General features: G+C 43.9%; 1 protein-coding gene across 2 annotated transcripts in view; it reads left to right on the forward strand.

The window, feature by feature from the left end:
• Positions 1-27,222, forward strand: part of PLCG2 (phospholipase C gamma 2) — a 121,904-nt gene that overhangs the window by 18,843 nt on the left and 75,839 nt on the right. For both annotated transcript variants that reach the window (XM_073584981.1, XM_073584990.1), the window contains exons 2-6: positions 3,569-3,810; positions 21,813-21,956; positions 22,317-22,410; positions 23,297-23,344; positions 26,994-27,078. In XM_073584981.1, the coding sequence (XP_073441082.1) occupies positions 3,612-3,810; positions 21,813-21,956; positions 22,317-22,410; positions 23,297-23,344; positions 26,994-27,078 (570 nt within the window). In that variant the 5' untranslated portion in view covers positions 3,569-3,611. The remainder of the gene's footprint in view (positions 1-3,568; positions 3,811-21,812; positions 21,957-22,316; positions 22,411-23,296; positions 23,345-26,993; positions 27,079-27,222) is intronic.

Below are 27,222 nucleotides of genomic sequence, written 5' to 3' on the forward strand. Positions count from 1 at the left end.
GGAACTGCGTGTAGTGAAACGTCAGTCAGCGATGACATGACACCAATATTATGTATCATCAGTGTCATCTCTCAGATAATCTACTAATCATATCACGTCTCTTCCTCCCGGTGAAAACGGCATTTATTATATGACTGCTATAGAGAAACAAGAAACAGGATTACACACGGTGCACTCAGCAAAATATCTATTATCTATCCATCTAATATCTATCTATCATCTATCTATCATCTATCCATCTAATTTATATTATCTATCATCTATCCATCTAATATATATTATCTATCCATCTAATATCTATTAACTATCTATTATCTATCATTTATCTATATTTTATCTACCAATCATCTATCTTATTCATAGATAAAACTTCATAAATCTGAGATGTTTTTTACACAATCTGTTTTGTCCCCTTAAGGGGTCCTATCTCAATGGCTTCCATACTGTATTTATTAGCTTGGAGAATTTATAGCCACGGTGCTCTCCTAACATTACAGCCACGGTGCCCTCCTAACATTACAGCCATGTGCCCTCCTAACAACATTACAGCCACGGTGCCCTAATAACATTACAGCCACGGTGCCCTCCTAATATTACAGTCACGGTGCCCTCCTAATATTACAGCCACGGTGCCCTCCTAACATTACAGCCACGGTGCCCTAATAACATTACAGCCACAGTGATCACCTAATATTACAGCCATGGTGCCCTCCTAACATTACAGTCACGGTGATCTCCTAATATTACAGCCACGGTGCCCTCCTAACATTACAGCCATGTGCCCTCCTAACATTACAGCCACGGTGATCTCCTAATATTACAGCCACGGTGCCTTCCTAACATTACAGTCACGGTGATCTCCTAATATTACAGCCACGGTGCCCTCCTAACATTACAGCCATGTGCCCTCCTAACATTACAGCCACGGTGCCCTCCTAACATTACAGCCACGGTGCCCTCCTAATATTACAGTCACGGTGCCCTTCTAATATTACAGCCACGGTGCCCTTCTAATATTACAGCCACGGTGCCCTAATAACATTACAGCCACAGTGATCTCCTAATATTACAGCCACGGTGCCCTCCTAACATTACAGCCACGGTGATCTCCTAATATTACAGCCACAGTGCCCTAATAACATTACAGCCATGTGCCCTCCTAACATTACAGCCACGGTGATCTCCTAATATTACAGCCACGGTGCCCTCCTAACATTACAGCCATGTGCCCTCCTAACATTACAGCCACGGTGATCTCCTAATATTACAGCCATGGTGAACTCCTAATACAGTCATATGTTAAAGTTTGGGCACCCCTATTAATGTTAATCTTTTTTCTTAATAACAATTTTGTTTTTTGCAACAGCTATTTCAGTTTCATATATCTAATAACTGATGGACTCAGTTATATTTCTGGATTCAAATGAGGTTTATTGTACTAACAGAAAATGTGCAATCTGCATTTAAACAAAATTTGACCGGTGCAAAAGTATGGGCACCTCAACATAAAAGTGACATTAATATTTCGTAGATCCTCCTTTTGCAAAAATAACAGCCTCTAGTCGCTTCCTGTAGCTATTAATGAGTTCCTGGATCCTGGATGAAGGTATTTGTGACCATTCCTGTTTACAAAACAATTCCAGTTCAGTTAAGTTTGATGGTCGCCGAGCATGGACAGCCCGCTTCAAATCATCCCACAGATGTTCAATGGTGTTCAGGTCTGGGGACTGGGATGGCCATTCCAGAACATTGTAATTGTTCCTCTGCATGAATGCCTGAGTAGATTTGGAGCGGTGTTTTGGATCATTGTCTTGCTGAAATATCCATCCCCTGCGTAACTTCAACTTCGTCACTGATTCTTGCACATTATTGTCAAGAATCTGCTGATACTGAGTTGAATCCATGTGACCCTCAACTTTAACAAGATTCCCGGTGCCGGCATTGGCCACACAGCCCCAAAGCATGATGGAACTTCCACCAAATTTTACTGTGGGTAGCAAGTGTTTTTCTTGGAATGCTGTGTTTTTTAGCCTCCATGCATAACGCCGTTTTGTATGACCAAACAACTCAATCTTTGTTTCATCAGTCCACAGGACCTTCTTCCAAAATGTAACTGGCTTGTCCAAATGTGCTTTTGCATACCTCAGGTGACTCTGTTTGTGGCGTGCTTGCAGAAACGGCTTCTTTCGCATCACTCTCCCATACAGCTTCTCCTTGTGCAAAGTGCGCTGTATTGTTGACCGATGCACAGTGACACCATCTGCAGCAAGATGATGCTGCAGGTCTTTGGAGGTGGTCTGTGGATTGTCCTTGACTGTTCTCACCATTCTTTTTCTCTGCCTTTCTGATATTTTTCTTGGCCTGCCACTTCTGGGCTTAACAAGAACTGTACCTGTGTTCTTCCATTTCCTTACTATGTTCCTCACAGTGGAAACTGACAGGTTAAATCTCTGAGACAACTTTTTGTATCCTTCCCCTGAAAAGCTATGTTGAATAATCTTTGTTTTCAGATCATTTGAGCGTTGTTTTGAGGAGCCCATGATGCCACTCTTCATAGGAGAATCAAATAGGAGAACTACTTGCAAGTGGCCACCTTAAATACCTTTTCTCATGATTTGATACACCTGGCTATGAAGTTCAAAGCTCAATGAGGTTACAAAACCAATTTAGTGCTTCAGGAAGTCAGTAAAAAGTAGTTAGGAGTGTTCAAATCAAGAAAATGATAAGGGTGCCCATACTTTTGCACCGGTCAAATTTTGTTTAAATGTAGATTGCACATTTTCTGTTAGTACAATAAACCTCATTTGAATCCAGAAATATAACTGAGTCCATCAGTTATTAGATATATGAAACTGAAATAGCTGTTGCAAAAACCAAAATTGTTATAAAGAAAAAGGTTTAACATTAATAGGGGTGCCCAAACTTTAACATATGACTGTATTACAGCCACGGTGCCCTCCTAACATTACAGTCACGGTGCCCTCCTAACATTACAGCCACGGTGCCCTCTTAACATTACAGCCACGGTGATCTCCTAATATTAGTCACGATGCCCTCCTAATATTACAGCCACGGTGATCTCCTAATATTACAGCCACGGTGCCCTAATAACATTACAGCCACGGTGATCTCCTAACATTACAGCCACGGTGCCCTCCTAACATTACAGCCACGGTGCCCTCCTAACATTACAGCCACGGTGATCTCCTAATATTACAGCCACGGTGCCCTCCTAATATTACAGCCACGGTGATCTCCTAATATTACAGCCACGGTGCCCTAATAACATTACAGCCACGGTGGTCTCCTAATATTACAGTCACGGTGCCCTCCTAATATTACAGCCAGGGTGCACTCCTAATATTTACTGCGACGGTACTTTAATTTGGACACCCCAAACGTACAGGCGGTTTACACTGACTACACATCACCATTTTGCCTGATAAGTGCAGTAATATCACATCAACATTATAACCCAATCATTACAGTAAATGTGGCGCGTATGGAAAACCAGTATTTCTATAAATTCCTATAGGAGAATCTCATTCCTCTCGTTTTCTCTTCGCAGTACATCTGAGAGGTCTAAGGTGGACGTGGAGTGTGTGATTAAGATGGCACGGAGGAAAAGCTCTGATTACCGGGCTCTCCCGGAATATGAGAAGAGCCAGATAAAGAGGACTCTTGAACTGGGCACTGTAATGACGGTATTTAACTATAAGAAGTCTCAATCTGAACGAAGGACCATCCAAGTCATAAGGGAAACCTTCCAGGTGGCCTGGAGCAAGACCGCCGATAAACTTGAAGGATTCTGTGAGTATCAATGACCATCTTGTAGGCGTATGGGCAAAAGAAGCGTCAGAATAAGCTTAAATACTGGAAAAATACAAATCTGTGCAAAGGAAATCCTATGTGCTAAGGGAAAAGATCACAACTTGGCTATATGTAGTGATGAGGGAGATCAGGTTGTCCAAGTCTCCACTGCAGGGCCTTTCCAGGTGGGTTAAAATATGGTTAAGTTGGTTTTTCTTGCTCTTCTTCATCCTAAACACTATTAATGATCTCTTTTGGTAGTCTCCATAGAAAAATTCCTCAATGTTATCTCAGGAGCCATGTGAGGCTCTCAGGCTCACTGTATACACTTTATTTGCACCAGTGGCATGAGGGATGTCATATAATTACTAGACGTTGGTACTAGGGTCAAAGCCCTGGGATAAAAGTAATATTACTCTGCCTATGAACAAATTGGTCGTCTCAACATAATTGATAAAAATTACAAAATGCTTGTAAAAACAAACTTTGAAAATTAACTCTTAAAAATTCTATTTATTCTCAAGAATAGAGGGATTTTTAATTCTATTGTTTATTGCTCCTTGACTAAGGTACCGACCACCTATGCAGCCTTATTGTAACGGAGAGTAGTGCTTACACGCACTTGGCTATAGAGCTTGGAAATGCTGCTCTGAAGCTACTTGGACCCTATGTTATCCTCCTATGCTGCAGAGGAAAAGCTGTCACTGGTAGAGAACCTTCCGCTGCTCCGAACTGGCAATCTTCAGGAGCGCATTGCTCCCCAACAAGCAGAAAGCCAAAACTGGAGCATGGGAGGGGGGGGGATGTATGCTCCTGAAGAACAACTTTGAGAAAACTAATTTCAAAAGATTTTCTTTATCCCCCAAGTTGAACTACACCACTGGCATTTTGGAAAGTAAGGAAAGACTTATAGATTTGCACAAATATACTTTGCTGCAAACTTTTTAAGTTTCCCACCAACCCATATTCGTGAAAGGAAGGCTTTCTGTGATTGATCGGCTACTATGCATGATGTAGAGTTGAGTGTAAAGATTCACAGGACCCTGGTTGAGCGGCCACATTACTAGTCTGTGGCTGCCAGACCAGAGCCCTGAAAGCCTCATCCTACCTGCCGGCATGTCTTCTAATTATTAGGCCTGGCGTGATGTCATTATTGCAAGATGACGCACACATCAGATGACCACTGGACCGGGGTCCTATGAATCTTTTTGCTCAAATCTAGTATGAATGTATATAATGGCCAGCTGTCAATCACTCTACTGAGGGTTGGGGGTAAGTGCAGAGTGTACCCTGGACTCATAACTTCTCTCTGCGGTGACTGTTCGAATATATTTATGCACTTTTGGCTAAAAGGAGAGCGGACCTGTTCCCATTCATCCGTCCTGGGGAATAGGAAGTATTTCACAGTTTCTATTAAAAGCAATTCTCTGGGTCGTCCAAAGTAGCCACTCTCTGAATAAACTATCTGATGAAGGTCCTGAACTAGAGAACCCCAATTAATAACTAATAGGGTATTCGTAAATGGATCTTTTAACCCAGCTCTTTAAATGCTGCCTAGAGAAAGCTTTCCATCTCCGGCTGTATGTGATATGAAGGCAGGCGTTAGATAGACTTGTGCTTTGGGAAAGCATCGACTTTTCCCTAGACTCAGTTACTGTCTTGTTGACTGATTTGATTATTTTGTTAATACGTCAGAGTTGTCCACTTGACGGCCGTGAGTGACACTTCTCTCTTATCTGGGGTCCATCACGCTTTGCTCTTTGCCGGCGATCACTCAGGATGTACAAGACATTGATAGTTTCTAAGTGCTAGAAGGACAGGATGGCTTGATACATTGTATCTCCCAGAATAAACATTCTATCTGTTTACAAAACACAGAAAAAGAATTCCTTTTAATCCAAAAACTAAAGAAAAAAAAGAAAAAAAAAAATTAAAAATTAAACCTCCTCTTGATACCGATCACAAATCGCTTTCACGAGCCACCACGAGTCTCTTGAATTTGCAGCAAGAATACAATTTCACCGCCGAGCAAGAGGTCAGTGCTTTAAATTACTTTTCCCTATCTCACATGAAAGAACTAAGCATTTCTATTTATTGACGAGATGATGGCTGAGCCTAGACAAGTTACTTAAATCCAATGACCCCTGACTTGGAGTCCGAAAAGATCTAGTTGTCTGCGTTCAATAGGGACAAAAAAAGACCCGGTTGCTTGTTTTTTTTTCTTTAGCGATAAGACAGTTTCTTAAAGTCACATTCGTCATTTAGCAGCTGCAAAAACTGTCTTTTATTGTTAGCGAGGTCATAACTAAGATAAGGGCATTACCTATGCTATTCCGAAGATGGTGCAGCTTAGATGGGTCCTACACCCCTTTATTCTATGGGTACTCTGTCAAAAATGGCATTAAAGGGATTGTCTGGGACTTTAACATTGATGGCCTATCCTTAGGTCAGCAATATCTGATCAGTGGGGGTGTGACACCCAGGCACTACTGTTGATCAGCGATTCCCGATGTTGAAACTGTTCAGCTGCGGAGCAGCACAGCACAGCTCCATGGACTGTATAGTGGCCGCAGCCGGTACTGCACATGCGCCACCTACTCAAAACAATGAAAGATGGATGTGCAGTACCCGGCCGCGGCCACTATTCCTTTCACAGAGCTGTGCTGAGCAGTTCCAGTTGCCACCAGTAACAGCTGATCAGAAAGAGTGCTGGATGACCCCCACTCATCAGACAGGGTAGGCAATTAATATTAAAGTCTCGGACAACCCCTTTAATATCCAATTGAAAGGGAAAATGTCCACTAAGTCATGCTAACCCCTTTTTCTTGTACAGGATTAAAAAAATAAATAAATTAGCTGCTTACTTCCAGATACAGCGCCACTTTTGTGAACAGGTTGTGTTGGGTATTGCAGCTCAGCGGTATTGAAAGTAAAAGGAGCTGAGTTGCAACTTCGGTTGCTACCTATGGATAGATGTGGTGTTGTTTCTGGAAGAAAGTAGCCATTGTTCTATTTATGATCCTTATTTCTTGGCGAGATTGGAAAGCGACTCTGTAGGACCCGTCCCATCCTGTATCACATAAATATAAATGTACAGTGTGTAATACTTAATCTCTCCTTCGGTGGCGCTGCAGGAAAATCTAACACTTATTTCCAGGGTTCCTCACAGTTAGAGCTGATCTCTGGTGGTCCGAGCAGTTTTGTGATCTCCTTATTGTCGAGTGAAGTTTCTAACAAGACTAGATTGTCAAAAGTGCACAATGACCGGAGCTGGGCGCATTCCTCCACTCCATACACAGAATCCCTTCTTTGTTTTCCACGGTCTCTTTGTATGTATAGCATGCTGCTTTTTTTTTTTTTTTGGCTGCTTTATGTCCTACTTTTCAAGGATGACCTCATTGCATCAATACACAAAGGTCTAAAGTACAGGTGCCAGCTCCTGGATGGGCTGACTGCCAACTTTTTTCTTAAAGGGAAAAGCCATCATAAGACCATCTTCTCACGATTTCTATTGGAGGGAATGGGTGAAATCAGAACTGTTGTCCGCAAAACTTCATAGACAGTCAACTGGAAATCAATTTTTGTACTACACTACTGAGTAGAGGTGCATAATATGATGTCTATGCGGAAGGCAGAGAAAAGAGATGTATCGGGATCAGGGCTGGCATTAGGGGGCTGAAAATTGGGCAATTGCCCAGAGCTCCCACTCCCACCAGGTGCCCCCAGGCAGCGTCTACAGCATAAATTAGATTGTTAATAGCTACTAGTAAAGTAAGACGAAGAAATGTAACTATATCCTTTTCCTTACAAGGTCTTTTAACGAAGTTGTCAAAAACAAAAAAAAAAACCCAAGGGTTGGCTTTTACCTCTGAAGTGGTGCGTCCCTTCCTCTAATCTGCAATACCAAACACAAACCCATAGACAAGAGTGTTGCCATTGTCAGATAGGTTTCTACTCATCTCATTTGCTAGAATCAGATATGACGGAAGTCTAAAATGAGGGATCGGGGTTCAGCGGCCATGTCAGTGGTCCCTGCATTCCAGCCTCCTATCAAAAGGCTCCCCCGACACGACTCTTCTGATTAGAGGGCTGGGACAACACCATGTGTCCAACAAACCGTAAAGCTGAAGTGTTTCGGAGATTCTGGCAGATAGGAGGTCCGCTAGGCTCCCATCCAGTGACCGTGACCAAACTAAGGCGGCCACTGCACCAGGGTCTTGTGAATCAATTTGCTCATCATTAGTGTAAATAGGTTTTACAAGCTTGAAAAGTGACAACCATGAGCCAGAAATATGCTAAGGGTGGTTGTCACTTCCCCTCCCCCACTCCTTTTGGCTGCTGATAATATACAAAGTGCTTTAGATGTGTTTAATTCATTATTGGCGATCCACCCATGGTAAGCACCTTTCTTTACAGCTCCACTTGCACATTGACAGAGGAGAGAGCGTTCACTGACTCCCAGTTTTGGCGACGTTATCCGTGCCGTACCTCAAAGGGTTTGACTGACTGATCATTTCAATAGCTAAGCCAGTCCCCTTCTTTGCCATGCCTGCTGCATACAGAGAGGAGGCTGGCTTAGCTATTACAATGAGCCAGCAGCCTTTCATAATTAAAGAAAGTGGAAGGGAGCGTTTTACTGTAATGACGCAAGCGCAGAAGTGACTGGGGTCCTTCAACGACAGGAACAAATCGGCGAAGATTTTATAATGAAATTACATCAGTAACTTGTAATCATTTTAATATAAAACATAAATAAAGCACTTTTTTATTTAGCTGGAGAACCCCTTTAAGTGCAGTAGTCACCAGGAGGCGACAATGAACACAGGAGGAAGAATATGAAAGCTAGGTGTTTAACAAAACCTATTTTTACAATGTCTTTAGAATAAGGGAGTGTGCAGACGCTGCGGAATCCGCTGCGGATTAATCCGCACGGATTTTGCAAAAACCGCAGATAAAACCGCAGGTCAAAAGACCTGCGGATTATCTGCGGTCTGGTCCTGCGGATTCACCATCTCCACAATGGTGGAGATAGGAACCCGCTGCGGTTTCAAAACCACAGGAAATCCGCGCGGATTTTTCCGCACCATCTGCACTGCGGTTTTTGTTTACCATTCATTTGAATGGTACTGTACACCGCAGCTAAAACTGCTGTGGGTCCGCAGCGGCCAAAACCGCTGCGGAACCGCAGCGGAATCCACAGCGTGTGCACATACCATTAGTGTAACCCTTACTGCGTTATTGATCAAAATATCAATAGTGACAAATGTTAAAATTAATCTAGCCCTAGGCCTCATTCAGACATCCGTTTTTGGGGGGGGGAATTTTTTTTCAACATACCATAATAAACAGACTGATTTTTATTAGTTGTGCTAAATTCAATATTAATCACCATCGAGTCCGTTTTTCTCATATGGAAAAATGGCCGTGCGAATGAGGACTTCTCCATACAAGGCACAAGTTACGATCACCATCATTTTAATTTTTATTCCATAAATCAATAGCATACATGAAAATAAGCAGCTTTATAATACATATTATCAAAAAAAATCTGCTTTCTTCTCCTCCTGGACTGATCTTGTATGCTCATTTCATGGATAAAAAAAATCTGTAAAATACAGTAAAGACAGATTTTCCAATTACTAAAATAGAAGATAAAAAAAGGGGGAGACAAAAGCGCACAATAGGGTCTTATCCAATGATATAAACGTTTCACAGATATGGATCCACTCACCTGGTTCAGTTGAGTGGAACACAACAACCATAAGCACAAATGGGTAGGATCCGATGAACTGCAGCAATCAGCCGGTCACTAGAATTGCATATATAGGAAGGAGAGAAGTCCGGCTTTCAGGATCGCGCTGTTCCAGTCCAAAGTTCACAAGGAGTTAATCCAAGGACCAAGCAGTGATTATAACTTTCTTTTTATTCCATAAACGCGTTTCGTGTACACACTGTACACTTCCTCAGGAGCAAAGTTACTGAAAGCCGGACTTCTCTCCTTCCTATATATATAAAATAGAAGATGACAGTTGGTGCTTTTAAAATTCCATGGAGAGGGGAAGAGCTAGTGGAACACACAGACATTCTGTTACAGTTCTCCATAGAACTTTATGAGCACCAACTGTCACCTTTCTCAGTAATGGGAAAGTCCGTATTCACTGAGGACAGACTTAACTTGTGAATTTAGAATTCTGAAAAATAAACGTTCAGTCCAGGAGGAGAAAGAAGCAGATTTCTCTGATAATATATGTTAGAAAGTTTCTAATTTTCATGAGTACTATTGATTTCTGAAGAAAAAAAAAAAATTACTCTTTAAGTCTAAAGGGGGTTTTACACTAAGCAATATCGCTAGCAATATCGCTAAAACGTCACTGGTTTTGTGACGTTATAGCGATATTGCTAGCGATATCGCTATGTGTGATACTTACCAGCGACCGGCTCCCCCGCTGCTCATCGCTGATCGCGCGAGAATGTCCGGCTCCATTTCTCGTCGGGCGCTTCCTGCTGAGACTTCCTGCTGTGACGTCCAGCGACGCGTGGAGGCGGGCGGGAGGACGCAGGATCGCTGTGTGTGAATGGTAAGTATCGTGCGCTGCGTCGCTGCTGCATCGCTGTGAGATCTTTCTGTATGAAAGCTCACTAGCGATCATTTAGCGATGCACCAGCGATCCTGACCGGGTCGGATCGCTGGTTGGATCGCTGGTGCATCGCTAAATGTAAAAGGGCCTTAACTGCTCACCCAAAAACCTGACTATGAATAATGAATGCTGATTTGTTAGTAAACTCTTAGATGGGGGGAAAAAAAACAATAAAAATTAACAGAAAGGCAAATAGATTGGTAACATTTTAATGACTATTGATTGCGGCCGCGGAGGTTCCCCGTGCAGAGCGGTAACACTAGCAGTAGTGCTCAGTCCTGTGGGTTATCATCTCGGTGATACTCTGTGACAAGCGACACAAGGTTTTCATATGCAAATAGCCTTCCCGGCATGAAAACAACCTCATAAAACTGCCGATATTGTATTTTTTTTCATGTTTTTTATGCAGACAAAACAAAGTCTATGAATACATAACGTTACGGACAGTGTTCTGTATATACAAATTATGACCTTTCCCGTTACGTCCCTAGTCCTGTGACGGATCTCGGGAAGCTCTGCTACTATGAAATGGAAATTCAATACCTAAAAGGATAAAAATGAACTAAAAAAAACAACAGGAAAGCAAAATGATAAAATGAAGATTTTAACGACGATATTGAAACGGTTTGACCTCTGGTTGTACACGGCTGTCCTCCAAAATCTTCAGGAGGTGGAAATGTGGTGTAGGTGACAGGAAATTAGATTTTCTAAGAAAATTTGTGCTAAAAAGAAAATATGACTAATACAAAAAAAAAAAATATATATATACACTATCGTTAAACATATTATTAATGAATCAACCGTTTCATTGAATCATTACCAAGCTGGATTTAACTAATGATGGCTGTAAGCAGAGACTGTGAATTCACCATCCTTATCAAGGTCAAAGGTTAATTATATTCCAGTGCTGTACTCACTATTCTGATTGCAACATTCCAGATTAAAGGGGTTGACCACTACATAGACAACCCCTTTTTAAATTAAAGTCTCCCTTATAAAAAAAAAAAAAACACCTTATACGCTTTATACTTCCTTTATTATACTCCAGAGCTGCACTCACTATTCTGCTGCTGCAGTCACTGTGTACATACATTACATTACTGATCCTGAGTTACATTCTGTATTATACTCCAGAGCTGCACTCACTATTCTGCTGGTGTAGTCAATGTGTACATACATTACATTACTGATCCTGAGTTACATCCTGTATTATGCCCCAGAGCTGCACTCACTATTCTGCTGGTGCAGTCACTGTGTACATACATTACATTACTGATCCTGAGTTACATCCTGTATTATACCCCAGAGCTGCACTCACTATTCTGCTGGTGCAGTCACTGTGTACATACATTACATTACTGATCCTGAGTTACATTCTGTATTATACTCCAGAGCTGCACTCACTATTCTGCTGGTGCAGTCACTGTGTACATACATTACTGATCCTGAATTACATCCTGTATTATACCCCAGAGCTGCACTCACTATTCTGCTGGTGCAGTCACTGTGTACATACATTACATTACTGATCCTGAGTTACATCCTGTATTATACCCCAGAGCTGCACTCAGTATTCTGCTGGTGCAGTCACTGTGTACATACATTACATTACTGATCCTGAGTTACATCCTGTATTATACCCCAGAGCTGCACTCACTATTCTGCTGGTGCAGTCACTGTGTACATACATTACTGATCCTGAGTTACCTCCTATATTATACTCCAGAGCTGCACTCACTATTCTGCTGGTGCAGTCACTGTGTACATACATTACATTACTGGTCCTGAGTTACATCCTGTATTATACTCAAGAGCTGCACTCACTATTCTGCTGGTGCAGTCACTGTGTACATACATTACATTACTGGTCCTGAGTTACATCCTGTATTATACTCCAGAGCTGCACTCACTATTCTGCTGGTGCAGTCACTGTGTACATACATTACATTACTGGTCCTGAGTTACATCCTGTATTATACTCCAGAGCTGCACTCACTATTCTGCTGGTGCAGTCACTGTGTACATACATTACATTACTGATCCTGAGTTACATCCTGTATTATACCCCAGAGCTGCACTCGCTATTCTGCTGGTGCAGTCACTGTGTACATACATTACATTACTGATCCTGCAATGATCCTGAGTTACCTCCTGTATTATACTACCAACACTGACCTACAAAGCCATCCACAACCTTTCCCCTCCCTATATCTCTGAACTAATCTCCCAATATCTTCCCTCACGCAATCTTCGATCCTCCCAAGACCTCCTACTCTCCTCCACACTTATTTGTTCCTCACACAACCGCCTCCAAGATTTTTCCCGAAAATCCCCCATCCTCTGGAATGCCATGCCTCAACACGTCCGATTATCCACCACCCTCGGATCCTTCTAACGGAACCTGAAAACCCATCTTTTCAGGAAAGCTGACAGCCTGCAATGACCATTCTGCCGCCTCACCACCACCCAAGCTGCCGCCTCATCACCACCAGGGCTGCTGCACCCCCGACCTTCTGTCTTTTCCCCGCTATCCCGTAGAATGTAAGTCCGCAAAGACAGGGTCCTCTCCCCTCTGTACCAGTCTGTCATTGTAAATTTGTTGTGGAAACTTGTTTACTGTTAACGATATCTATAACTTTGTATGTAACCCCCTTCTCATGTACAGCACCATGGAATTAATGGCGCTATATAAATAAATAATAATAATACTCCAGAGCTGCAATATCAGACACCATCCTTTACAAGAGGTGGCGCTATTACTGCGGGAAAAAAAAAAATCTCAAAACAGACTCTTTGTTCTACACCTGCATACATTGTGAATTCTATCATGAGTTATTACAAGAGCAGTCAGCAGAGAGTTAATGTCCCCCTCAACTCTGTACTTTCATGGAAATACATTCCTGCACACACCCCATTCACAGAACTGCCAGAAACTAATGTGACGTTCTCGCCAGCAGCAAAACCCTATTGTCTCCTATTGTCAGGAGCTGCGTGCCATGCAATCAGTAATAGCGATGATGGCTGCATTCACTTTACGGCAATCAGGTTGATGTTGTCAGTTTTCACGGAAGATCCTGCTATGAAATCTCACTTTTTTATTCTATTTTCGCCGCATTCTTCGCCGCGTTCTTCGCTCCTGTCATTCCGCTTTGTAATGAGAATATAAAAGAAAGCTACTTTTCCTCAGATTGGTGCGTGGAGCGTTCGTGTGTTTTCGTTTTATTTCCATTTTCCTGTCTGTCATGCCTTAGTTTTTCTCGCTGGATCGTTCACTTTATCGAATCTTGTCGAAATAAATGATTTACTCCTGAGTACAGGGAGGGCTGCGTTCACAAGACGGATAAATCCCCCACCACCACCTCCGATCAGTAACTAGGAGTGTGAAATATTTAATACCCCCCCCAGTCTCGCAGGTGACATGACCGTCTTGTAAAATTTGCATGCTACCCAGAGCAGCATTTAGAATTCTGCTATTTTGCTCAGCCGCGTATCTTGATTCTGCCCGCCATAGAGTTGTATTTCCAGAATTGAAAGTGATCCCTAAGGCCAAGGAATTACTTACTGATTGACAGAAGTCCAACCTGAAAATAGGGACCCCAAGAACTGTATAGCCCCATCCTGAATGGAGCAGCAATCCATATGCTCAATTTTCACTCTCATATATGAGCATGCACAGCTCTGTTCAATTTATGATGGTGCTCTGCAGAGCCCCATTCTCTTTATCACTGGGGAATTTGGCAGTCAGACCTCCAGAAATCAGCAAATTATCCCTTATCCCCCTTAAAATCTGGGAATACTCCTTTAAGGTCTTTATACATGGACACATTTCTGTCCATAACGAGCATTGATTGACAAACAAATCGCTTGTTTTACAGCACCTGTACAAGGGACGATACAAACTATACAAGGGCAGAACAATGGTCAGTGAATGGTTCAGCAATCTGTATGCTCAGCCTTCACTCTCATAGAGGAGCATGCACAGCTCTGTTCAATTTATGATGGTGCTCTGCAGAGCCCCATTCTCTTTATCACTCTGGAATTTGGCAGTCAGACCCCCAAAAATGAGCATATTATCTCCTATCCCTCTTAAAATCCGGTAATAGTTCTCTAAGGTATGTTTACATGGACACATTCCAGTCCATAACGAGAACTGATTGATAAACAACTTGCTCGTTTTACAGCACCTGTACAAGGGCTGATACAAACTATACAGGAGCCGAACAATGGTCAGTGCGCTCATTCTGGACATCTCATTTACACGGGGAGATGAGCTCCTGATTACCATCAATTAAGGTTCCACCTAAACAATCCAATCAGCCAAGCAAAAAGCATTTAACGCGTTTTCCGTCTCATCAGCGGCTGTTGAAAGGGAACGTTTGCCGATTATTGGCACCGATTCACACACAGCCCACAAGTAGTGGTGCAACATGGTGCAGCCCTGTTTTATGTGCAGTAAAGAAAACTTGTATGTTCGCGGCCTTCAAAGGCGCCCAATAATAAGGAAGGGTTGGGAGGTACACTGAATGTATGGACTGGCTAACGAATGGCATCTCATAATTTCCGGATAATCATAAGATAGTTATTCTATGGGCTATACGTCTCTTGCACCATTTCCTCACTGCTGTACAAAATTACTTCTGATGCTACATTTTAAAAAATACTGCTGTTTTTATTCTCATGTCGCATATCAATTGTACAGATGAAAATAAGCTAATTGGTAATATATCTTATTAAAGAAATCTGTTTCTTTTTCCTCCTGGACTCATATTTCTCTCTCAATTCACAGGTAAAATCTGTATTCAGTGAAGACAGATTTCCCCATTACTGAGATCGGTGAAGGCAGTTGGTGCTTTTATAGTTCTATGGAGAGGGGGTAAGCTAGTGGAACACACATTCTGTTACAATTCTCCATGGAACTTTATGAGCACCAACTGTCATCTCTTCACTCAGTAATTTTCACTGGAAACAAGTTTTATATGGGGAGTGAAAATGTTGAGACTGTATGATCAGTCCAGGAGGAAGAAAAAAAAAAAAAAATCATATTTCCCTACTAAAATATATTCTAAAGATTCGGTTAGTGGTTTAAAATTTTTTATCGTGTGTGTGTGTAGGGGTAAGGGGGCAACAGACATTCTGTTGCAGTTCCCCATAGAACTTTACGAGCACCAACTGTCATCTGCTATCTCAATAATAGGGAAAAATTTGTTCACTGAAGACAGATTTTACACCTAAATTAAGAATCTTGAGAATGAACGATCAATCGATCAATGAGCGGCTTTTGCTGCTTGGATTTTAATTTATTGGTTTGCACATGCACTGGACCTACAAAAGCTCTCGCTTATAGGATTAGGAGTATTATTGCATGACCAATTTGCACCCCCCTAGGGGGCCCTAAGGGTCTGCTTACACTCTAGATTTACTGTAATGGGTTTCTTTTAACCCTTTACTCCCCTGTGAGAATATTTTGAGGGTTGAGCGACCTTGTAAAAGCATTAGTTTTATGTACTTCCTCAGCACTAGTGGGAGACACCATGTCCTGACAGAAACAGGAAGAGCTTTGTGCCTGTCCATTCCATGTGGTATGAAACCACTTCCTTCACCTTTCTCATAAACGTCTTATCGAGAAGCAGCATGTACTGTAAAGTGTGAGGGACAGAGCTATTAAATAGCTGACAGCCTGAGAACGGTCAACACCAGCACAGACATTTCTTTACTTCTTGTAGTGGAGAACATGTTTGAGTGGAGATGTGGCTTGTGGATCAATCAAGGTCCTGGTAACAGGTTTGGGGTCCCATGAGTATCAAATCTGGTAAAATAAAAGGTTGCCCAGGACGTAGCTATTGATGGGGTTCTTGCACCGACAGGATGGAGGACATTTTTACAGAAAGGTGCCCAGAACGAAGGATATTATTAGCAGAAGGGGTCTGAGATGGGGGACATTATACCAGGAAGGGGCTCAGGATGAGAAACATTATTACTGGATGGGGCCCAGGATTAGGGACATTATTACTGGAAGGGTCCCAAGATGGAGGACATTATTATTATTGAATCATAGAATCGTAGAGTTGGAAGGGACCTCCTGGGCCATCTGGTCCAACCCCCTGCTCAAAGCAGGATTCGTTAAATCATCCCAGTCAGATGTCTGTCCAGCCTCTGTTTGAAGACTTCCATTGAAGGAGAACTCACCACTTCTCGTGGCAGCCTGTTCCACTCATTGATCACTCTGTCAAAAAGTTTTTTCTAATATCTAATCTGTGTCTCCTCCCATTCAGTTTCATCCCATTGCTTCTAGTCTTTCCTTGTGCAAATGAGAATAAAGTTGATCCTTCTACAATGTGACAGCCCTTTAGATATTTGTAGACAGCTATTAAGTCTCCTCTCAGTCTTCTCTTTTGCAAACTAAACATTCCCAAATCCTGCAACCTTTCCTCATAAGACAGGGTTTGCAGACCGGTCACCATTCTGGTCGCTCTTTTCTGAACTTGCTCCAGTTTGTTGATGTCTTTTTTAAAATGTGGTGCCCAAAACTGGACACAATATTCCAGATGAGGTCTGACCAAAGAGGAGTAGAGGGAAATAATGACTTCACGTGATCTAGACTGTATGCTTCTGTTAATACATCCTAGAATTGCATTTGCCTTTTTTGCTGCTGCATCACACTGTTGACTCATATTCAGTCTGTGATCTATTAGTATACCCAAGTCTTTTTCACATGTGCTGTCACTTAGCCCTATTCCTCCCATTCTATATATGCTTTTTTCATTTTTATTGCCCAGATGTAGTACTTTGCATTTCTCCCTGTTAAAAACCATTCTGTTAGTTGCTGCCCACTTCTCCAGTTTATTTAAATCTTTTTGAATCCTCTCTCTCTCTTCTCTAGTATTAGCTATCCCTCCTAGCTTTGTGTCATCAGCAAATTTAATCAGTTTACCCTCAATTCCTTCATCTAAATCGTTGATAAAGATGTTGAACAATACAGGGCCCAGGACAGAGCCCTGTGGTACCCCACTTGAGACATTCTTCCAACTGGATGTGCAGCCATTTACAACCACTCTTTGGGTCCGATCACTAAGCCAGTTATGAATCCACCTAACAGTTGCCTTGTCCATTCCATACTTAATCATTTTTTCAATAAGGATTGTATGAGAGACTTTGTCAAATGCTTTGCTGAAGTCAAGATATACTATATCTACAGCATTTCCTTGATCCACCCAATCAGTGATACCGTCATAGAAGGAAATTAAGTTAGTCTGACATGACTTATTAGTTACAAACCCATGCTGACTCTGTTTAATCACTTCATTCTTATCCAGGTATTGACATACATGTTGTTTAATAATTTGTTCAAAGATCTTTCCTGGTATAGAAGTCAGACTCACCGGCCTATAGTTACCTGGGTCCACCTTCTTCCCCTTTTTGAAGATAGGAACATTTGCTCTTCTCCAGTCTTCTGGCACTTCTCCTGTTCTCCAAGAATTTTCAAAGATTATAGAGAGGGATTCAAAAATTTCTTCTGCTATCTCCTTCAGTACTCTGGGGTGTAATTCATCTGGACCTGGAGACTTGAATTCATTTAGGCTAGCTAAGTGTTTCCTCACTATCTTTCTGTTTATAGATATCCTGGATTCGTCTATTCCCTTAATAGGACAGTGAATAACAGTTGATGTTATTGGATATTGGAAGGGGCCTAGTATGGGGGGGCATTATACCAAGGAGGGGCCCAGAATAGGATAATTATTTCTTGGAAGGGCCCAGGCTGGTGACCATTATTACTGGAAGGGGCCAAGGATGGGAGACATTATATCAGGAAGGGGCTCAAGATGAGAAACATTATTACTGGATGGGGCCCAGGATTGGGGACATTATTACTGGAAGGGGCCCAGGATGGAGGATATTATACTAGGAAGGGGTCCAAGATGAGGGACATTATTACAGGAAGTGGTCTAGAATGGGGAAATTATTACAGGATCAGACTTTATACTAGGAAAGGGCCCAGGTTGTGGGACATTATTACTGAAAGGAGCCCAGGAAGAGGGACATTATTACTGCAAGGAACCCAGGATGGTGGGACATTATACCGGAAAGGGGTTCCTTATGGAGGATATTACAGGAAGTAGCCCAGGATGGGGAGATTATTACAGGATGGGGAGATTATTACAGGAAGGGGTCAAGATGAGGGACAAATTATTACATGGGGGATCACGTATGTCTTTATAGGACTAGAATGCTACCAGGACCCATACATCTGCTCAACACGTAGATGTGAACCTAGGTACAAATTTTGCACCAGGGACCTTCAGACTCTAGTTACACCACTGCTTGCAACTCCCATTATTCAGTTTTAGGGCCTCATCAACTATGGTAGTTTGACAATTGAGATCTTAGTCACATATTGACAACATATTGACACTTTTGGTCTTGGAACAAGAATACACTGACACTTGGCTCTGGGTCCTCTGATTTGTAGCAATGAAGCTCAAATGTGAACATATTAAGACCTAGCCTTTAATGAATAAGGTTAAAAATGAATACTAACCTCCAATATAACTTCAAAAATAGACGTGATGGTTTTATTCCTAAATGACCCTACCACAATGTGTATATATTGGTTAAGGATAGAAAGAGGGGTCTACAGTGGGAAAAAATGACAGATGAATTATTTTAACACCACAATTAGAAACAAATATTTTAAATTAACTTCCGTATAAGACATAAGCAAGGCAATCTTAAAGGTGTGGACACGTGGGGCCCTGGAGCAACGGCACGCTGACACGTGGGGCCCTGGAGCAACGGCACGCTGACACGTGGGGCCCTGGAGCAACGGCACGCTGACACGTGGGGCCCTCGAGCAACGGCACGCTGACACGTGGGGCCCTCGAGCAACGGCACGCTGACACGTGGGGCCCTCGAGCAACGGCACGCTGACACGTGGGGCCCTCGAGCAACGGCACGCTGACACGTGGGGCCCTCGAGCAACGGCACGCTGACACGTGGGGCCCTCGAGCAACGGCACGCTGACACGTGGGGCCCTCGAGCAACGGCACGCTGACACGTGGGGCCCTCGAGCAACGGCACGCTGACACGTGGGGCCCTCGAGCAACGGCACGCTGACACGTGGGGCCCTCGAGCAACGGCACGCTGACACGTGGGGCCCTCGAGCAACGGCACGCTGACACGTGGGGCCCTCGAGCAACGGCACGCTGACACGTGGGGCCCTCGAGCAACGGCACGCTGACACGTGGGGCCCTCGAGCAACGGCACGCTGACACGTGGGGCCCTGGAGCAACGGCACGCTGACACGTGGGGCCCTGGAGCAACGGCACGCTGACACGTGGGGCCCTGGAGCAACGGCACGCTGACACGTGGGGCCCTGGAGCAACGGCACGCTGACACGTGGGGCCCTGGAGCAACGGCACGCTGACACGTGGGGCCCTCGAGCAACGGCACGCTGACACGTGGGGCCCTCGAGCAACGGCACGCTGACACGTGGGGCCCTCGAGCAACGGCACGCTGACACGTGGGGCCCTCGAGCAACGGCACGCTGACACGTGGGGCCCTCGAGCAACGGCACGCTGACACGTGGGGCCCTCGAGCAACGGCACGCTGACACGTGGGGCCCTCGAGCAACGGCACGCTGACACGTGGGGCCCTCGAGCAACGGCACGCTGACACGTGGGGCCCTCGAGCAACGGCACGCTGACACGTGGGGCCCTCGAGCAACGGCACGCTGACACGTGGGGCCCTCGAGCAACGGCACGCTGACACGTGGGGCCCTCGAGCAACGGCACGCTGACACGTGGGGCCCTCGAGCAACGGCACGCTGACACGTGGGGCCCTCGAGCAACGGCACGCTGACACGTGGGGCCCTCGAGCAACGGCACGCTGACACGTGGGGCCCTCGAGCAACGGCACGCTGACACGTGGGGCCCTCGAGCAACGGCACGCTGACACGTGGGGCCCTCGAGCAACGGCACGCTGACACGTGGGGCCCTCGAGCAACGGCACGCTGACACGTGGGGCCCTCGAGCAACGGCACGCTGACACGTGGGGCCCTCGAGCAACGACACGCTGACACGTGGGGCCCTGGAGCAACGACACGCTGACACGTGGGGCCCTGGAGCAACGACACGCTGACACGTGGGGCCCTGGAGCAACGACACGCTGACACGTGGGGCCCTGGAGCAACGACACGCTGACACGTGGGGCCCTGGAGCAACGACACGCTGACACGTGGGGCCCTGGAGCAACGACACGCTGACACGTGGGGCCCTGGAGCAACGACACGCTGACACGTGGGGCCCTGGAGCAACGACACGCTGACACGTGGGGCCCTGGAGCAATGACATGCTGACACGTGGGGCCCTCGAGCAATGACATGCTGACACGTGCGGCCCTCGAGCAATGACATGCTGACACTTGGGGTCCTGGAGCAAGGACAAGCTGACACTTGGGGTTCTAAAGCAATGACATGCTGACACTTGGGGTCCTGGAGCAATGACATGCTGACACGTGGGGCCCTGGAGCAATGACATGCTGACACGTGGAGCCCTGGAGCAATGACATGCTGACACGTGGGGCCCTGGAGCAATGACATGCTGACACGTGGGGCCCTGGAGCAATGACATGCTGACACGTGGGGCCCTCGAGCAATGACATGCTGACACGTGGGGCCCTCGAGCAATGACATGCTGACACGTGTGGCCCTCGAGCAATGACATGCTGACACTTGGGGTCCTGGAGAAATGACATGCTGACACTTGGGGTCCTGGAGAAATGACATGCTGACACTTGGGGTCCTGGAGCAATGACATGTTGACTCGGTGTCCTAAAGCAATGACATGCTGACACTTGGGGTTTGCAGCAATGACATGCTGACACGTGGGGCCCTGGAGCAAGGACATGCTGACACTTGGGGTTCTGGAGCAATGATATACTGACATTTGGGGTCTTGGAGCAATGACATGCTGATATTTGGGGTCTTGGAGCAATGACATGCTGACATTTGGGGTCTTGAAGCAGTGACATACTGACATTTGGGGTCTTGGAGCAGTGACATACTGACATTTGGGGTCTTGGAGCAATGACATGCTGACATTTGGGGTCTTGAAGCAGTGACATACTGACATTTGGGGTCTTGGAGCAGTGACATACTGTTATTTCTCACAATAACATAATTGGAAATGCTGGCATGGAAAACATTTTAGCAACTTGCAACCAACTTCCATAAACTGAAGCCGCCCAATTGACGCTAATAGGCCGGGTGTGTACATCTGCCACTTTCCAGAGCGACACACAAGTCTGCTGTTTGTGGAGTGAAATCTAAAAGTCAAGTTCTCTACTGATTCGGAATCTGTTTTCTTGCAGTGGACCTGTCCGAAATCAAGGAAATCCGCCAAGGAAAAAACTGCAAGGATTTTGAGCGCGGTAAAGCCTCACGATTAAAGGAAGAATGCTGCTTCACTATCTTCTATGGAAGTCAATTTGTCCTTAACACATTAAGTCTGGAAGGTAAGCTACGGCTCGGGACGCAATGGTGACCCTAAGATAAGCCCATTAGGGTCACAGAGGGGCTGAAACCAATTTCTTACTGTTACGACAGTTATAAAATATTTCACTTGAGAAAGTTCTTTTAGCAGAACAGACCAGGGGACAGGTCTCCATTTTTTATTCTTGTGGATCATCACTCTGCAAAAAGAAGATGAACCCGACAAACAAGGATGTCTGGCGAAACCCTTACGATCCGACATCACAATGCAGACTATATTCTGTCTGTACAGCAGTGGACAGGCTGCCATAAACTAGCCTGCTTCTTCTCATCGGCCGGCATCTTGTCCTCGCTGACATATCTCCTCTGCTTGTACCCTGCAGCGGACTCTGTGGACGACGCTGAGAAGTGGAGAGGCGGGTTGAATATTTTACTGGAAGAAGTAAATTTGGCTTCCACTCCAAACATCATAGAAAGGTGTGTGGAAATTGGTCATATTCTCTTAGGGTACAAATCATGGGGCAGCGTGTGAGCAGAGCTTCGGCCTCGTGTCCAGAAGTGGTATCTAGATGACAGCAATGCTGGTGACCATACATCCTAAAAAAGGATTGCCCCAGTATCGTAAGTTATTCCATATCCAAAGGATTGGGGTTAAATTGCTGATGGCTTGGGGGTCAGCAATCCCCACAACGATCCCGAGAACAGGGCTTTGGTTGGATGGAGTGAAGTTCCATTCATTGTCTATGGGACTGTTAGAGAAAGCTTTATACAGTGCTCTACTATTTTCACCAGTCCCATAGAGAATGAATGGAGGCTGAGCACTCTCACCTCTGTTCTACTCAAGACGGCTCCATTCTTGGGGTTCCTGGGGGTCTCATCGCTAAGATATAGATTGGGGATAACTTGCGTTTGGGGAAGGACCTCCTGACTAGAGTTGGTGCAAATCATACAAAGTATATTATATAGTTGCCTAACTTTTCATGTTTGCTCTTCTAAAGGGATAATTATGTCTTTGTTCTGTCACCATTCGTCATGATTTAAAGGGAAACTCCATAAAAACCCCTGGAGTTTCCCATTCTAAATATTCAATAAAGTCTTGTTCTACCCCAGGACATAACTGATGCAAAAAGCTGTCCAATTCTTTCTGAAGTTCTATTGGTGACACAGGTAGTGCTCAGAAAACCCCTGGATGTTTAATGGGGTTGGATGCCATTACCTCTGTTCTATGGGAGAAGGAGCAGATGACTTTCCAGCACTGGGATGAGGACACCACTAAATAATGTGGCCATTGTGTCTCTGGAGGGAACTTGGATCTGGGTTGAGTTGACCATTAATGTTTTTTTTTTTATTTGGGTGTTCTTAGTTGGCTGAGGAAGCAGATCTACTCCGTGGATCAGACCAGAAGGAACAGGTAAGATGACATTCTTCACAAGTTTCACTTCTGAGAAACTAAACAGTACCCGCTAGTCAGATTCCAATATCAGCCCAAGTTATTATAAACTCATAGTCTCCAATCTGTTTGGACTGTGTGTTTGCTATCATCTGTTTGGATGACTCAGGAGTAGAAATTACAAAAGTCCAATTTTCCCCATAAATACCACTACGCTCCTCCCTGGGCCATGTCTGGTGGTACATCTCGTTTCTATTCAAGTGCTGCAATACCAGGCTTGGTCTATGAGCAAGAGGGGCACTATTTATTAATAAAAGGCAGACCACTGTTTTTAAAGAATCTAAAATAATTTGTTATAAATAAAAGGATATTTAGCACCACATCATTCAGAGTCCCTTTCTAATCTCATGAGAACACAGGTCACTGCCTCCCACAAGATCAACACACTCCTCTCCTGAAATAAGATACGCATCTGTGGATAACGCTCAGTCCATGATCTCGAATGATGGCCATACACAAGACCGGCATTGCCTGAATGTTCATTCCGCAGACAGCTGTCTCTCTGCTCATGTTTTCAACATAGGGAAAGGTTTAGCCATCCTAAACACAAAAGGATTAGTCAATCAGATTCTAATGGGCTGATTCTTCTTTCCCCCCAATATCATCTGTCGGGGAAGAGCCAGGAGACCCCCATAACCATCAGAAAAAGATTTGGGCGTATCTCATCTAGTGTGTACGTGATTTTAAGACTGTGACCAAAAACTTTCCTCCACATCCCTCCTAAAACCCTATTATACAGGTCCTTATAAACCTAATGCCACAAGTGGAAAGGTCACTGCCTTCAACAAAATCAACACACTCCTCTCGTGAGATCCTGTCTGCTGCAGTACTTCATTCACTCATTGTTTCTAATAATGTGATCCCACACTCTTCTCTACACCTCTTGTGAACTCATGACACATCCTGATCCTCATGAACTAACAGGTCACTGCCTTCAACAAAATCAAACACTCCTCTCCTGAAATACTATATGCTGCAGCACTTCGTTTCTTGTTTATAACAATGTGATCCCAAACTCCTCTCCACGTCGCTCCAGAAGTCATGACACCATCCCGATCCTCTTGAGTGAACAAGTCAGTGCCTTCCATAAAATCAGTCCACTCCACTCCTTCTGCTGAGATATAAGATTGTGTATAAGTATTGATCATCATGCAATTCTTCATTCAGTTAATATTTTAGAAAAACACACTGTTTTTTTCATTTTTTTTTTCATGTAAAAGTTTAGCATAGTGGGCACGAATCTCTCCAGCCTTCAAAAAAAACTACAACTCCCAGCAGATTTCTCAGCAGCTGGAGAGATCCTTAACAGAATGGCAACACTTAACCCAACAGAATGGGTCAGTGTTTCCAATCTCATGTGATTTAAGTCTTTCTTCCATTGTCCTGGGGTCTGAGAACCAGGGAGGTTCATTCAGGAAGTACAGGATGTTATTTTCCTCAATGTTTCGCCCATGACTTGGATTAACCAACTTTCTCAGACACTAAAATTATTTCATTGTTCTGTACCACGTAAAAAAAAAAAACTTCATACCAAGCTATTCTATTGAGGGGAACTTTTTTCCATTACTTTAGAGCATTTACAGAGCCTTGCACCATGCTGATGAGGCAGAAAAGGCCCAAACCGATTTGTCCCTATATGGTCAGTTGAAAAAATTAGTGTAGAAGGAAGAGCAGACCCAGTAGTTATTACTAATTTATAAAGTGAATGACTATTGCTAGGCCACCGTGGCCTTTTTATTGTCAGAATCCATAGGGGTCCCAAAGGTCAACTGTTAAGACCACCGCAGTCACTCCATTTGTAAACGGAGAGAAAACAACTGATCAAAACCACCGAGTAATATAATGACATAAGATAGGGAATCAGGCCAAATGGAAGTCCACAGATCATGGTGTAACATTCATTACCCCAGCAGCACAGAGGGTTATAGTAACCAGTACTGCTGAATATGGATATACATGACAGGGACAGTGTAATTTGGAAGAGGAAACTGAGAGGATTATGGTAATGGACACAAAAGCAGTATAAAAGCGTGTAGAGTCAGGTCGTAAACATTCTGACAGCAGCAGAAGATGAGGGTGTTGATCTTGCAGGAGGCAGTGACCAGTCTCTTTCTTATAGATGTTATATGAATAATTCCTCACCTACTGTAAAAAATGGATTGTAGATTTTACTGGAAATCCATGCCGAATCTGCAGAAAATGTTACGCAAGTTACGAGAGGACTGTGATACAGATCCAAAGCGAATTTCATCTTACTAGCTTGAAAAGGGTAAAATCTGCGACAAAAATGTGCAACAGAAATTTGCAGGCAGAAGTTCAAGCTTTTGTATTATAGGGGTAGAATACACGGTGGGCCGTACATTATTGAGACAAAATTGCATGGCCATTGATCACCGCACAGGTCTGAGCTGCAGGTGGCAATTACAGCTCTAGCTTTTAAATAGTAGAAAGAGCAGCGCAGAGTATTTCAGCAGAAGAGTACACTGATTTTGTGGGAAGCCTTGTCTAATAGAGTCCCACTGTCTAAAGTATGCCTGAACCGAGCCTCAGCCGGACATCTGCGGCGGGACATAGCGCAATGGATTTTTTTTTTGGCTGCAGAAATTGTCCTCGGTGCATGCACCCCGGGTCTTTACAGATATGAATGCAAAACACATGACAATGTTTCCCTTTTCACATTAACCTTGCCTTTTTTTGATCGATCGCTTGCTTTGCATACAGGGAAAAAGGAGTCCATTTAATATTAGATAATAAAAAATATTTGCTTAAAGGGAATGGAGTTGTGGTGACTGTATGTTGGCATAATTTGAGCACTGTATGGCTGCATTAACACCGGTATTGTCACTGCTAATCAACGCTGTGCATTATATTACCTGTGCGGTGTAGGATCGTGGCGGTGGCACTGTACAGCATTGATATCTAGGTAACTGTATGGGAGTGTTTTTTGGCCAAGATTTTGCACTGTTTGGCGCTTTTAGTCATGTGCACACTGTATGACCGTACATCATTTGTACGTCTTAGCCTAATACCAGTTTGGTTCCAGAATCTCTGAATTTTATAATGAAGTGGAAACCAGACCGTCCGTCCTGTCATTCACAAATTGAAGGGATTATTCCCATCTTCCTAACTGGGGTATTTTCGGATAGTGCACGTAAATCCAAGACATTTTGCAATTTACTATATTAACATTTTCAGCTGTTTTTGAGATATTAATACTTTTTTCTTTGTTTACAGCTTGTTGCTTTGGAAACCGACCACCGCTCCACACAGCAAAACAAGCACAGCACTTACAAGCACTTTTCTATTCAGCTTGTAAGCACTGTATAGAAGCTGGGCATGATCTCTAGAGTGCTCTGAATCCTAATCCAGGCCAGCTTCAAAGCAGTGCTTACAGGACAGACAGCAGCGGTGGTCGGTTTCCAAGGCAATGAGCTGTAAACAAAGGAAAAGTGTTTGTATCTCAAGAACGGTTGAAAATATTAATAAGCAGTAAATTGCAAAAGTGCTTGGTTTTACAAGCTGTATCCAACAGTATCTGTGAAGATGGCAATATGCCCTTTAAAGTTTAATTACATGCTGATGAATAAATCTTATTTTTCCTATTTTCCAGTATTAGCATTCGGGAGCTGAAGACAATACTCCCTCAGATTAACTTCAAAGTCGGAGGTGCCAAAGCACTGAAAGACAAGCTGGTGGTAAATATCCATTGGTCCTGCTTGGTACTCACATATCAATTATACACCTAGAAGAAATGGTGTCTGTTAAGAAATTTTAAAGGGATTGTCCATTTTGCATATTTTTTTTTTTTTGCAATAAGAGTCCCCCCAACAATAATCTTA

The sequence above is a fragment of the Dendrobates tinctorius genome, unplaced genomic scaffold (assembly GCF_039654945.1).
Source record: "Dendrobates tinctorius isolate UK_male_01 unplaced genomic scaffold, ASM3965494v1 ptg000009l, whole genome shotgun sequence".
NCBI classification, from domain to species: domain Eukaryota; kingdom Metazoa; phylum Chordata; class Amphibia; order Anura; family Dendrobatidae; genus Dendrobates; species Dendrobates tinctorius.